The following is a 14,947-nucleotide window of genomic DNA, read 5'->3' on the forward strand; positions in this document are numbered from 1 at the left end:
CTCCCGAAACCGTCCGCCTTTTGTTCCCTTCGATTTTGAAGCCGCTTAAAGAATAAAGAGAGGGAAAAGTTGAATTGCCGTTAAACGTGCAAGAAATGTCTGTATTTTCAACAACTAGGAGAAGCATATGGCAGAGTTTTAAAAAGCATTGTTATATTATATATTGGGTTCTATAGCAAAAAGATCAGAGGGAACTGTTGTGGTGCACCAGTTTAGTTGCTCTCTTGCAATGGGTGATTGGGAATTTGCACAGAATAGTTCTATATTGCACTGTATAGCTTATGCAACATTATGTGCTGTGTTACCCCTTTTCCCTATCCCATGCTCTTTCCCTCACCTATCCCGGTACCACCTGGTGGTCTCTCCCCTGGGTTACCCCTCCCCTCGTCACTCCTTGCTGGCGTCCCGTTGGCTGTGGACCTCTCCCTCTGTCCCCATCCCAGGGGATATAAATGCTCCCTGCCAGCAGGGAACGCTCTCTTTTATCCCATGGGTTTGCCCACCTGATGTGTGTCTTGGAATAAAGGACAACGTTTCCCACGTGGAGGAGAGCGCTTCTCTAATCTTTTACCATCGTCTATGAAGTATCGTGTGGGCAAGGGTCCATAGGTAGCCAGAGTGGACCCCAACAGCCCAGGAAACACGATTCTTCAGGGAACTCCATCCCGGGCTCCTAAAACACCACCAAGAGCAGCTTATTACTGAAGAAGTAAGTACAGCAAAAGGACAGTGTTACAATGATTCTCTCTTACCTTCCAACTACCTAGACTTCAGGAACAGTCATTATATGTTGCTTACAGAGGGTATACTCAGACACAGCTATTCAAAAATCCCTTCAATCTGATCCATCATCTTGGCTGTCTTTCGTTGCTACACCCTCTGACCAGAGATGGTGCAACAGCCCTGAACCCTCCTCTGCCCGTGGCTGGGGTAAGGGTGTGTGCAAACCCGGCCCCAGCACATGAGTCTGGGGGCTACAGCCTCCCCCACCCTGAACACAGCCAGAGCACATTTTCAGGACTGGGTCTGGCTTTCTTGTGGATACCTTCTTCTTTCCAGGCCTTGTTTACTTCTCCCTGGCCCTGACATAACTGGACAATAGTGTCACTGTTATCTCATGCTCCCTTAGGCCGCTTAACTCCCCAATCCAAAGTTCCAATCGGGAGGCATATTCAGGAAGGGGTGGGCTTTGGTGGTCACAGTTTCATTATGCAGTTTTGCCAGAAAGGGCAACAAGTCCTTCATAACAATGTTTGAGCCCTTAGCCATAACATTTCAGTCTCTCACAGAAAGACACACCAAAACCAATTCCACAAACCAAAAGCCAGAGCTACTACTAACCATGTTCAAAACCTAAAGCATGAAAGTACCTACACCATAACCCCTGCTGTGGATACTGTGGAATAGAAAACGCAGAATCCACCTCCCTGCAAGGAAAAGCTTTGTAAACAGCAACAGCAACCGAGTTCTGTGAGAGTTCCTCTCTCCTTTCACAGCCAGACCATTTTCTATAGATACACTCTTTTATTTAAAGCCAGCTGCATACTGTACTGCAGAACGATGGTCTATCCAGATCCTAGAATTAGAAAAGCTCTGGTCTAATGTTTTTTCTTATTCAGAAAAATTCAGGGGATGCTCCCTGAATCAGTAAGTCATTACGTACATATTTTAATGACTTAATCAATGCCAAATAGTGCATATTTATTAAGAATCTTCTCTTTTTGTTCTTAAGCTAGAGGGCAACATATTGATGCTACCAGGACAAAAGTCTCACCAGCTGTCTTTGTGCACAAAAAAAATGTCCTGGGCTTCAGTATTTTCACTCACAAAGGCCTTCTGGAGTTATCAGATGGTTTTTCAATATTTTTCCTTTGCTGCAGTTTAGAACTAGGCCACACAGGACCCTTGGGTCTCCGTTTGTTTTTATTTCATTTGATTGAATATAGCAAAGCAGAATACTGTGGTTTTTTTCTTTCTTGTGTTTATGGATAGCAGTCCCACTGGAACCCAGTAATTACTAATCCTCACCTGCAATGCAGCACAGCTAGTTTTGTGCATACAGACTTAAACACCTTTTATCCAAAACTGTGTTTATATCTAGATTAAATAGATTTTCTTTTCTACAAATGTGAATATAAATACACATATGTCTATATATATACACATATATATGTGTGTGTGTATTTCTACCATACTGCAATTTCTTTTGAACTGTAAAAATATTGCAAGACTGGCTGCAGTGTCCTTCTGAGATTTTTTGGATGAAGTTTTATTATGTATGGCTGAAAAGCTGTGTTATGCTTTAGGGTTAAAAAAAAAAATAAATCAACATGCCACAAACTTTTGCTACCTCATTTCTGGATAGTTCTCTGTTCAAGGTTAGCAGTTTACCTGACAGTAATGAGTCACATTGCTTGACCCCTGGACAATGCTGAATTGTCCAGCACAAGGCATGATCCTCACATCCACATGAACTGAGGCACCTGAGCAACAGAAATGGTCAGACCAAATTATTCCACTTATCTTTCAATGTGTAAGGAATTGTAGAACAAAGCACTCTTCCCAGAACCAACCACCCAGTTCCTTTGGCGACAGGGATGCTTGTCTCTGTGTACTAAATCTAGCAGGCACTCCTGTAGCTATCTGCTCAAGAAAAGACCATGAGAACCAGAACTTGCTTTAGATGTTTAAGGCCATCAGGAAGCTCCTCCAGCTTACTAAATAGGGGAAGCAGGAAAAATCCAAAGGTCTGGATATACATATTAAACCCCTAAGTATTTAATTTCAAAGTTTCTCCATAATGTATTTCATACTCTCACTACATTCATCTATCCAGTAGTCCACACGCTACTTTTGTACACAAATTTCTCATTTTGTGTAAGTGGATTGCCAAATAATTGTATTGTTATTCACATGCTTAGCATTTAACCTAAGCAAAGGCTCTTCTTTAGCAAGGCAGTTCTAGCTACCTAGATTTTGTATATAGATATTCTATAAATATTTTTTTTCAAAATGCCAAAACAAGGGACTGGAAAATATATTAAACCTCTATTTTCTGAATGTCTCAAAGGGAAGATTCATCACTAAGTCTGAAGCCCTATGTGAAGCTTGCCAGATTTAAAGGGCTTCTAGACAGCTCCTATTTTATCATATAATTAAGAAATCTAAACTTACTTCTAAGAGACTCCTAATACACTAGTGGTAATAGAATTTTTTTTTTTTTGTGGCAGGACACTGAGGTGTGTTCATTGTCTTGCTATTACAAATGTTACTTAACTGGTATTTGTTCATCTGGTCATAGGTAACTTGGTCATGCAAAATGCATGTGGAGGAGGGGTTGCACATGGGCCACTTGCAGGAGGCTACTAAGATAAGATGGGAGAAAACAAGTCTAGTTTTTCTTCCCTACACACAGCACCAGACCAGAAGCTTCTCCTTTCAGGAGGATTTTTTCTGGTATGCATGAGTGGAATGGTAAGAGTATTCTGGGTTAAGTTCTGCACAGAGGCCACCCAGCACGTCTTCACTGGTCTATTCAATAAAGCATTTCACAACAACTCAATTTGTCACTAGTGCTCAAGTTTCCTAGGCGAGATCTGTGTGCCAGGTAATGGTCAGGCACACAGTCCCCTCTTTCTCAGCTGCACCATGCAAAACACATTTAGTCTCTCTGACTGCCCCTGGCCTAATGGCAGTGAGGACACAAAAGAATCAGGTATAGAAGCCCTAACTCCATCAGCAGTGCAGTAGTGGAAAATAGGAAATCAGATATTTGGTACTGGGAGTGGCACCTATTGTCTATGCAGAAACAATGCCTATAAATTGCTTCTTAAAGGAGAGTTTGGTCCTGTTTCCAAGCAATATTAATTTCTCTCATTAGGGTACTTTGGCAAAATGCACAATAAGAGTTAGGGCCAAAAGAACATTTTCCATCCAGGGACTGCAGCATGATCTGCAATACACCCCTTTGATTTCAGAAAGCAGAAGATTATGGTTCATGCTATGCCCCATGTGCGCTACCTTGTCCTGTGAGTTTATATAAAGAAGTTAACTAGATTATTAGAAGTGGCAAATGATACTGTTTAAGTATTAAACAGCACATCCATCAATGATGGGTTTGAAGTCCAACAGTCAGGAATCACCTCGACAGAAAGAGCAGTAGAAGAGCGACACAAAGAGGAAAATTCTTCTTGGTGGGATTGGCTTACTTCACGGTTACCAAATTGGAGACTGCTACAAAACACTTTTATGGCAGTCATTGTAATCATTGTAGTGTGTGTACCTGCCTGTATTATGATTCAATGTTATAACTGTTGTAACACTTTGTGCTGGAAAATGAAGCATTGAGACTTGCCTAAAAGAGATAGTCTCAAGAAAAGGGGGGACTGGACATCTTGACAGACAATAGATATTTTCAGTTCCCCTTGAAGTTGTTAAATAGAGCTTAAAGACTAATTAGCAGAATAGATACAAGAAAGTAAAAGTAGACACAAAGGATGCTAAACATAGTGGCAACCAGTAGATAAGCAGATAATGAAGAATACGGTGGCTTTTGTGGCAAAGCCATGTAAAAAGAAGAAACAGTGTATGCCCTGAGAGAAGTTCAAGGTGAGGTCATCTGCAACACTGGGGACACTCAGTGAGTACGACCACCAGAGACCCTTAGACAACCCTGTAGGACCACAAAAGGACTCCCAGTAAGAGGCAGATGCCTGCAAATTAGTTCCAGAAAAAGTGATGTTTGTGTGTTAGCTAGGAAATATACTTATTAATTAAGATGTACGATCACGGTGGAACAAATAACTTGTAAAGTTTCATGACACACTTAATGAGGGAGATATTTTCTGAGTGTGTTCAGCATGCTGAGAATAAAGAATTCCTACTTTCTAATGCTTCAAATTGTGTCAGAAAGTTTGTTTTCTGGCTGAAATCACCCCTGGTATCACTCTTGCCTAAATACAACGTGTCTAGTGCCTTTGGTTGCAAGGCTAGACTACATCACCTTGTATTCTGGTGTCACAGCATATGTCACAGTCCAGACGGCCAGGATACACAAAGTACCACGATACGGTATCAGGCGGCTTTAGGCATCCCCCAAACAGAGTAATACCATACCTCTTCAGAAGGCTGCAGGCATCTGCCCATCTTGTTCTTTAATCCAGCTTTTTATACTCTTCATCTTACATGCAGTGCTCCTGTGTGCCCTCTGTTCCCTGCGGGGTTGGGCAGCACCCCTGGGCACCCCATGGCTCCTCACCTTCAATAGCATTCACCTGTGCTGCACCCACTGGGGATGAGACTCGGCCCCAGCCCCACTCCTGATCACCACAGAGTGCCTACATGTGCCAGTGTCTGCAGAAAAAGACTTGTTACCTCACAAGCCAACAGCAAATAGCACCATGAAGGCAGAGAGCCCCCTGTATCCACCTTCCTTCATGGCTGCACAGCACTGCAGTGGAGACATTGCCTGAAGACCACTTCAAGCTCCTAGGAGGGAGAAGGAATTGTGGTGGTGTGTGGAAAGAAACAAAAGAACCTGGGCTTTTAAATACCACATGTAACCTACATCTGGTAGATCAGATGAAGATGGCCTCTTGTTCATTCACTCTTTTTTTTTCCTAGGTTTTCTCTTCTGAAAGTAGAGAGTATGTGAGATATTATTTAAAGTCACAAATCTAATAGCATCCTGATTTATATGCAGATCCAGTTATGAATTATGAATTAGCTTGCATTTTGTTGTACCTCTGTTTGAATCCTAAGTAAAAAGTGCATTACACTTTAATACAAATCTCAGATGAATTACATTAAATTAGAAACAAAATCATATTAATGAAGAAAGGACAAAGCCTGCTACTAAGAAAAATTAACTGCTCTTCATTAACCAAGAAGCTGTCCACACAGAAAGTGTAAAGGAAATAATTCCTAATCATTACCCCAAAAAAGCCATAACAAGGTCTTAGATAAAACCAGCTGAGAAACTAAAACTCCACTGAATTCATTTTTGTGGATTAAAACCTGGCACTAAACTAAAAATCACAGTCACAGTATTTTTAAGAAGAGATAACAAGTAGACAGAAAAAATACATCTTGCAGTTTGGAGTGTGTCCAAATTTTTAGTGTAAATTATAACATTTACACTATATACCAAATATATAACACCAAACTGTTAGTATTAATATACTAAATTTCTATTTTAACACTGAAACTACTCTATGTTGGTAACTCCTGTCACACGGAAAAATTTGCAGAGTGGAATATGTATGGAAAATACGATGCAAGTATATATATATTTTTGGTCATCACGCTCTTCACAATATTCACATCATCCACACCACTGGATAATTAATCTCTTCCCTAAGCCAACCTTCCCCAACGACTTTCCTCCCTGACCCTCCAAGAGAGTTTAGACACGAACAATGACTACTAAACAGTTTCTAAGCACCTACAAGGGGTGTACACAGTCTAAGGAAGGTTTTCATCTGAGAAAACACGATACTCTTGGCGTTGTCTTTTCTTATGAAAGAATGCTAATGGCATGCTGGAGACTGCCAGCAGTACCTCCCCAAGGTAAGGCAGTTTTCAAGGAGGAAAGGCCCTGTCCAAGCCACATCATTAAAAATGTAATGGTTATGGAGACCATATGTTTTCCTTGTTACAGACGTAGTCATTAAATTCTGTCTTTTCAGTTATAAATTGATCTTGTAGGCAGGATGACAACTCAATGAAGAAAAGAAAATAGGCAGTTTTAGTCCTTTTTTTATACATATGTTCTAATAACAGCTTTTTAAAGAATCACGTAGCACAGTCAGGTTTTTTTTTGTCAGTTTCACATATTATAGGAATGAAATGCAGACTCTCAAATCGAACAACGTTTTGCTAATGGCTCACCAAAAAAGAAAACCCCAGGTAATAAAAAAACAATTTCCCCAATGAACTTCAAGTAAAAATACATTTTAAAAGACAGAAAAATTACAGACTTTGAATCCACAGGCTTACTTTAGGTATAGTTGCTGTGAAATGCACTCATAACACTTCAGTGTTAGCTGAAAATTTCTTTAATAGTCACAAAATTGATATTCAAGAAGCATGAGCAAGAAACTGGTAAAGAAACATGAAGACCATCTAAACAAGCAACCACATCAACAGTAATACACATATCCAACAGAATTTCCCCACAAAATACACATTTTCTAGACAAAGATTACAACCAGAGCTCTGTAGCTCATAAGGTTGTTTCTAGTGACCTAGCCAGGTGTATTTTTTGCTTATGAGGTTTACGTCCTGCCAAACTGCATCTGAGTACGTGACAACCTATAAGAGCAACAATTTAGCTTCAGACAATTCATACACCCCGGCTCGGCACACGTAAGGTTTTTTAAAGGCTCACCAAGGTTTTGAAAGCTTCGCTTGACTTCTCTTTGTGATGATGGTCCTGGGTAAGTCAACCTGTGAAACTGAAAATTGCAGTTTTGAAATCCAGTTTGCACACTCTCCTCTGAATTCCTACCCATTAACTTGGCACAAGGCAAGTACACTTTTCGTTCTTGAGCTTTTATTAATGGTTTTGTGCATGCTCTGAGCTTCTTCTGTTCTGTGTGTATCAGTGGATACGAGAATATCCACATCAGAGCACTGCCTTCAAAAGTGAGCTACCTGGAGAGAAGTGCAGGTGAGTCCCTTAGTGCCTTGCTTTGACTCTAATGCTAGAATGCTTTGAGTTGGAAGGGACCTTAAAAATCATCTCGTAGAGACACTCTCCACTAGACCAGGTTGCTCGGGGCTCCGTCTAGCCTGGCTTTGAAAACTTTCAAGGATGGAGTATCCACACCTTCTCTGGGCAGTCTGTTCCCCTTGATGAAAAACTTAATATTGAGTGAGCTCTCTATGACTTTTCCAGCTGCAGCACTTTTTTTCCCCCCCCCGAAAATAGTCTTTTGCTCTTCAGCATGATCATCTCATTAAATAATACATGTTTTGAAAATCATCAGAAAACTACAAAAAAACCCCCACTGTCAGATACCTTCTGCATTCTGAAAAGGAATCTAGTACCAATATAGTATTTTAACATAACATAGGGGATATTAAGGACATAATGGGGATGACTGTGCTACAATCATCCTTTTAAAGCTCTTTGCTTAAAAGTAATTACCACATTTTCAACAATAAAAAGACCTTTACTATTTAAAATAGGCTGTATAAAGATCCAGATCCAGGGGATCTTCATACCACGAAAACAAATAAGTTTTATCAGATAAAAAGCAAAAGAAAGACATTTATAAGATTGTAAAGAGTATTGCAATATAGTTTTAATAATTTTTAAAGAAAAAAATTTAATTTAAAACTTAAACTGCTGAATATCACTAAGCACTCAGTTCTTGCAGGCAGCTCTACAAAAACCATTTAATGTATCACCTCTGACTCAAAAATGATATATTTAACATATACCTTTGCTTAGGTCAGCCAAAATTATCAAAGTAAATCAAACTCTAGTAGATTTAAATGTCCTAAAAGTTTTTTGTATTAGCTTCATCAAATCCACATAAAGTTGACCTTTCTTATTAAATGCATGAACTTATACATAGACCAGACTCAGATATCTTCATTTTCTCTTAGAAAGAACCATTTAAAGCCTTCCAAAATCAACGCTACTGAAACAAAATCAGAATTCTGCCACATTTAAAATAGAAAAATGTTTCTATTTTACTGAAACATAAAAAGTGTCAAGAATTCATATATGATGTGAAACATTAGTGTGGACTGTAAAGTACCACAGTCTTGTTTCATTAGATGACAATTTACAGGGCACTGACTGGAATGAGTTATACTATAAATACTCACACATCTCCTGCTTTGAAAAGTAAGCATTCTGCAAACATTTACTCTTTTGGTATGCTGCATGCATTGCAATAGTTTCAGCTTGACCGAACATCTGTTACTGCAAATAGAATAGTCAAGCTGCTTCAGGGCTATTCAAGAAGCTGTGTTTTATGCTACTACTTATTTTCTATTAGGATTTGAATACTGCTCTCATATGCCTAAAAAATAGCACGGTCATGCCATTTTTGTTTATTTACTGATGTGTTATAACAAACCGTTTGATGTTATAACAAACATTGATGTTTATTTACTTCATGTTACAACAAATGACTCAAAGTGGGTAAGACACAGACTTAAACTTCCTTTAAGAAGCCTCTAGGCACTAATGGAACTGCATGACATCTCTGGGGGAGACGCCAGTCAGGCACTTCTGGAGCTTGGTCCAGCCCAGGAATGCTATTATGTTTTGCTAAGATAGTGAGCATACAATAATCCGTGACTCGGCTCACTCTTCTGTTGTGCCATCCACATCTAGAGGCAAGGAAAGCATCAAAAATAAATGAATTTTTAAGAGCTAGAACTTGTCAAATAGTTTCTAACTTGAGAACAGAAAAATAACTCTGAGTGGCTCCACCACAGTCAACCAATAAAATGTTTACTTTTTTTTTTTTCTAGCAAATCTTTAAAGGTACTGAGGACTAAAAAATGTAAAATGACATCTGAAGTATCTTGCCAGCAGGCTACATTTCACTGCCTTCAGCAAAATGAGCCCTCTGGCTCTGTAAGCACCTACCTCCAGGAAACTTTCGTGGTGTCTTCAGCACTCTAGTCCAAGCTGACTTATGTTGGCCCACTGCACTGCTGAGTACCTCACCCCACTGAATGGTTTGCAGACTGAAGTATAACTCAATGGGAGCAGGGTTAACAAGAACAGACCTCAGAAGTACATCACCTTCTCTTCCAGGGGTGCTTAAAAAGGCTTAAAAACTCAAAAAAGTCTGCCCCGCAAGGCCTTTTGTATTGTTGCTTTTAATGAAACTTGATTACCTCAGACTCTGTAAATTTTTATTTGTTTTTACTAAAAAGCAAGTTATTTCACTTGGCAGGAGTTACAAACTTTCAATGTTTTGCTGAAAAGACACATTTCAACAGAATGTTTTAAAATCAAGAGCGTCTTGGAAAGTAATAACAAAAATGTACTTTAACATTGTTCTCAAATATTTATTACAACAACCTATAAACTTCATTTCGTCCCAACAGGTATTCTGCCTGCAGTATCTGTAACCTAATAGCCACATTACCCAAAATTGTCAGTTAAATAGCAATGAGTCTAAAAACCCCACCCTCTTTCCCACCAGGCACTTTTGCTATTGTCCAGGACCACAAAGTTATATTAATAACTTAGCTAGCAAAAGTACAAAGTCACCAACAAGAGAAGTCAAATGTGCTTGCACAGACAAAACCTTTTTGTCTGCTTTAGAAACATGCTCCTGGCTCTCAAATCTGGGATCCAAAACTCTAATCAGCGCTAGGGCTCATTCTTTTTGCTATAAAAATCTCCACGAGCATTCTCAGGATCTGACATAAGCCTTTTTGGCTGCTTCTTAGGGTTATGATAGCTTAGAGTCACAGATAAGCAAGGCTGGAAGTACAAATCCTGCCAGAATAGTTCCCATCTTTCCAAACACAAATGAAAATCACAGCTTTACATAGTGGAACAACATTTAAGGAACATATAATACACATCATTAGAAAGGAGGGCCAGAGGTGTCACCCTGAAGGACTAACAACAAAAGCAATTTAAGTATTTGCTACACACGAGTCTGGAAGGAGCTGGCCAGCACCTCACTTCAGCTACACTTAGGACGGGTGACCCACAGCAGAGCAGGTGATACAAAAACAAACAGGGAATCAGACATCAGAAAGCTTACTTCACTTTGCAATCAAAGATGGTATATAACAGAGGGTAGATTTTTTTAATATGGGACATTAACTTAAACATACCTCGAACCTCTTGGTTTATAGAACTGGGCTATTTGTTTAGAAGGTAAAATAAATAAGGTTTTTTTTCCATGAAGAAGAATGTATTTTGGTTGAGTTACTATCCCTGGAAGCGTTCAAAAAACGAGCAAATGTGGCACGTCTTAACATGGTTTAGTGGGCGTGGTGGTATTCAGTCAAAGGCTGGACTTGATGATCTCGGATGTCTTTTCCCAGCTTCCTAACTGCGGGGTTGGTCCAAGGAGGTGCTCCTTCCAGGCGGACGCCAGGGCTGTGCCTTCGGGGGCCCGGCGGTGGGGCCGGGGGTGCCTGCAGAGGCCGCGGCGGGTCCGGGCTCGGTGGCTGCGGCTCAGGCGCGGAGATAGTCGTTCTTGAGGCGGCTGAGGCGGGCGCCGTGGCTGCGCACCGTGAGCGCCAGCAGGTCGTACTTGTCGCGCAGCCCGCTGGAGACGTGGCGGGTCTCCCGGAGCAGGGCGCGGGCGTGCAGCAGCAGCCCCAGGAAGCTGTCGCCCAGGCGGGACTCCTCCCGGCCGCCCTGCTCCTGGCCCTGCCGGAATTTGCCCTCCAGCTCGCTCAGCGAGCGGTCCGAGCTGGAGTAGGCGTCGCTGATCTGGGCGGACTCGCGGCGCAGGTAGGCACCGTAGCTCTCCTCCCCGTCCAGGTCGTAGGAGATGCTCCTGCCGATGCCCTCCAGCACCCGGCCCGCGTCCTCCACCTGCCGCCCCAGCACCGTCAGCTCTTCGCGCAGGCTGAGCCCGCCGCCCGCCGCCGCCGCGCCGCACCGCCGCTGCTCGCTCACCCGGAACAGCAGCTGGCACCGCTCGGGGTCGTCGTTCTCCTCGTAGTCCCCGTCGGGGACGAAGTAGTGGTGCAGGCTCCCGTTGGACATCTCGGGGTACAGCGGCCCCTCGAAGTACCCGCGGCAGAGGCTGCAGAGCCCGAGCAGCCACGCCAGGCGCAGCGGGAGCGGCATGCTGCGGCCGAGGCGCAGCCTAGGGCCGCCCGTGCCGCATGGGGCTCCGCTGCCGCGGCTGCCGGCCGGGGCCCCGGGCACCGGCCGCAGGGCCGCCAGCACCGCCCCCGCGGGGCTGTCACACGGCAGCGAGCGGGACACGCACCCCTCTCCCTTCTCAACAGAAAAGCCCTTAAACCTGAGCTGCTCGGCTCCGCTCTTCTGCCCCTAAGAAACGACTGCTCCGCTAACAGCCTGGCCTGTAGAGCGGCTCGAACACACGGCTTGGGACAGAGGGACTCCTCCGAGTTGCTCAGGGCCACATAGTTTGTCATTGATAAAAAACTTGGATGGGAAAATGATGCAGGATCAAGTATAAAGTGTAAAACAATAAACCTTGATAGGGTAAGATGGGAAAATGAGACACAGAATTTGCTCTTAAACAAGATATCTGATATGTTCAAGGAAAACCCCATTACAGTGCATCCTATGGAGCTGACTTAGTAAGAAGTGTTTCTTTTTCATGAAACAATATTTTGGGTGAATCTAGTAGCAGAACTGTGGCACACTTGAACCGTGCATGTAACTTAGAAATTTGTCTTTACCATTTTTGAGTTGTTAAATCAAGCTGAGATCACAAAAAGAAAGGGTCTGTAAAGTTACCAACTCCTTTCATATAATTTTTCTTCTTTCATGGAAAAAATCACCACCTCACAAAGATTATGCCGGATCCTGCAGTCATCCAGAGCTGAAACTCCTACTGCTGTTTGTGGGAGATTTGCGTGCAACAATATTTACGTTGCCTTGTAAAGTAAGCAAGTAAGTACTTGAACAATCATCTTGTCACTTTCTGCATGTGGTAAATATCTACGGCGCTTACAGTTAATTTAGTTGGGGAAAATAAGCCAGACACTTGAGATGTATCTCTGCTTTTTTTCATATTCTTCTGGGCACTGTAGATTAAAGGCTTACGGGACTCAGGGGCCTTTGGGTCTACCATTTCTTAGGCTGCCATAATTTTAGACACCTATAATTCAAACTCAGTCTAGAGCCCCTTCCCCTCACATCAGCTTCTTTCTGTAATGACAAGCTGTCCTGTCTCTGTGCACATGTGAAGCAAATAGCTGCTGCAGAGACCAGCTGCTCATCTCAATTTCAACTGTACTGAGCTCCACAAGCTGCTCCCTTCTTTACTGTTCCTTGAGGGAAGGCACCTATTCCCGTGTGTCTGGTAGGTTCCTGGGAGCTCAGTGATGAACTTACCTACAAGGCCAAGCCCTTTAATGTAAGACACATCGTTACTGAGTGCAAGCTGTCACTTCTGTGGGGCCTTTAATGCTCCATGGTAACCTGTGCTATCAGTGTGCCTGGGTATTGACTGCAGAGCCTACTGAGGCACTTCACATAAGCTCACATGGTCTTAAGACTAACACCAAGAGACAAAAGCAAAAAATAAACCAAGTAGTCAGACAGCCAACAAAAAACTAACCAGAGACAACAGGAGCAGTAACTGAAGCCTTCACTTACTGAATTGATTTAAAGTAGTCTCTGGAAGTTCTGGAGTCTTTTGAGATCACAAACACCTCAAGATGAGAAATACTTTCAGTGTCTAGGCATCTTCTCTTTCCAGATGACTTTCTGTTGAGAAGCCCAGCTAGACAAGCTATTGTAACAGAAGCACTCCACTCATTTGGAAACATTTTAAGTCTGTAATTAAGTTCACAAAACACTCATATAAATAGGTTGGATTAGGCTAAGGTACTGTGTTTGAGCTTTTTATAAAATGTTTAAAGCTTATTCAGCTGAGGCTGTTTGGTATTTGTTCTTGGTCTCTGTTAGCCCACAGGGGCTTCTTGAAACAATTCTATTCCCAGGGTGCTCTTGTTTCACCTAAAGTTTTGTTTGGATCCCTGTTCTTTGCCAATCATAGTACATTGTCTCCATCCATTTCCACCCAGGTGGTGTTACTGACAGTCAGCTGATTTGGCTGGTACTTGGGCTCTAGTGGACTCCCCTTTTGATGTCTCCTCATGGAAGTACTGCACTGTAAATCACCCAGCTATAGCTTTGTCAGCATGGTTATGCTTTCAGCAGTGCCACAGAGAGTAAAAAAACCCCTAGCCTTACTAAATATGTTGTCTTTTTTTTACATTTAGAGACTAAGAAGTATATGCTGTTCCTGCTGCAGCTGCCTGCCACTGCTGTTTTCAATCGGGCACACATTATCCAGGTTTAATTTAAATTTTATATCCAAATAGTCTCTCACCCCAATGGAAAGCAGACTTGGAATGTCTATTTTTTAAGGAAGTCTGCAATTCGGGATCTGCAGTCTTAGTGACTGAGGAGGCAAAGGTTTGGTAAAAAATGGAACTTGATGAAAGATACGCAACAGCCTGATCCAAGGCAATACCTATTAGGGGTCAGGATTACAAAGCAACAGAATTCTAAGTTTTAACTGAAAAGTATCAAATGGTGGAAAAGATGAAGGCTTACACTGACAGAACAAGACTGAATGAGTAGCCATTATTAATTCCAAATCACACCTAAAAGACAAAAGTCTCAAGACTGCAATGAGAAAATCTAATATGAATACCCTTAAATTGTCCATGAAACTATGTGCATACAAATGAAAATCAGTTTGTTTTCGGTTTTTTTCTGAAAGACATGCACTGAAAGTAACAATTACCTTTCTCTACAAAGACTTGAGTGAAGGGTCTGAAATCTTCATCACAGTTAACAGCAGCAGGCACACCACAGCAAAGGCTGAAAGAACAACACAAATAAAAATCAGTGTAGAACTTTGTAAAGTAATTTCTGGCAATAGCTGGAAGTTCAGAGGGCAATAAAACAGAAGGAAGACAGAAGGGAATTTATCAAGAATACCAGCAACCTGGGTGCAGAAAACCAGGAAAGGGAGTGAGCTGCTTTTCTGCTGAACGTTGCATTTTCTGCTGGGAGTCCATAGGGATTGCTGCATGACATCAGATATCTGGGGAGCTTTTGGGATGCATCCAAGAAACATCTCCCTTGCGGCATGCTCCCATGAAGGCCCTCATTTAAATCCTGGCATTGCGAAAAGACTGGTTCACTTCAGTATCTTATCCTCCATGCCTGCTCAAGCATTTAAAAGTTCCTTCTGTATAAATGAGGAAAAAGTATGGGAAGCAAAAAGTAAAG

At 42.0% G+C, this 14,947-nt stretch overlaps 1 protein-coding gene across 1 annotated transcript; it reads right to left on the minus strand.

The window, feature by feature from the left end:
• Positions 1-6,740: 6,740 nt before the first annotated feature.
• On the minus strand, positions 6,741-11,900 carry FIBIN (fin bud initiation factor homolog). Its single transcript, XM_039724957.1, has one exon. It carries the CDS (start codon positions 11,789-11,791, stop codon positions 11,168-11,170), a length of 624 nt encoding a protein of 207 aa, XP_039580891.1. The 5' UTR covers positions 11,792-11,900; the 3' UTR covers positions 6,741-11,167.
• Positions 11,901-14,947: the final 3,047 nt, after the last annotated feature.

Source organism: Passer montanus, unplaced genomic scaffold (assembly GCF_014805655.1).
Source record: "Passer montanus isolate IOZ18808 unplaced genomic scaffold, ASM1480565v1 scaffold54, whole genome shotgun sequence".
NCBI classification, from domain to species: domain Eukaryota; kingdom Metazoa; phylum Chordata; class Aves; order Passeriformes; family Passeridae; genus Passer; species Passer montanus.

What these genes read in the sequence shown, in the direction of transcription:
- FIBIN (XM_039724957.1), bottom strand. Translation starts at nt 11,791, where the DNA reads ATGCCGCTCCCGCTGCGCCTGGCGTGGCTGCTCGGGCTCTGCAGCCTC.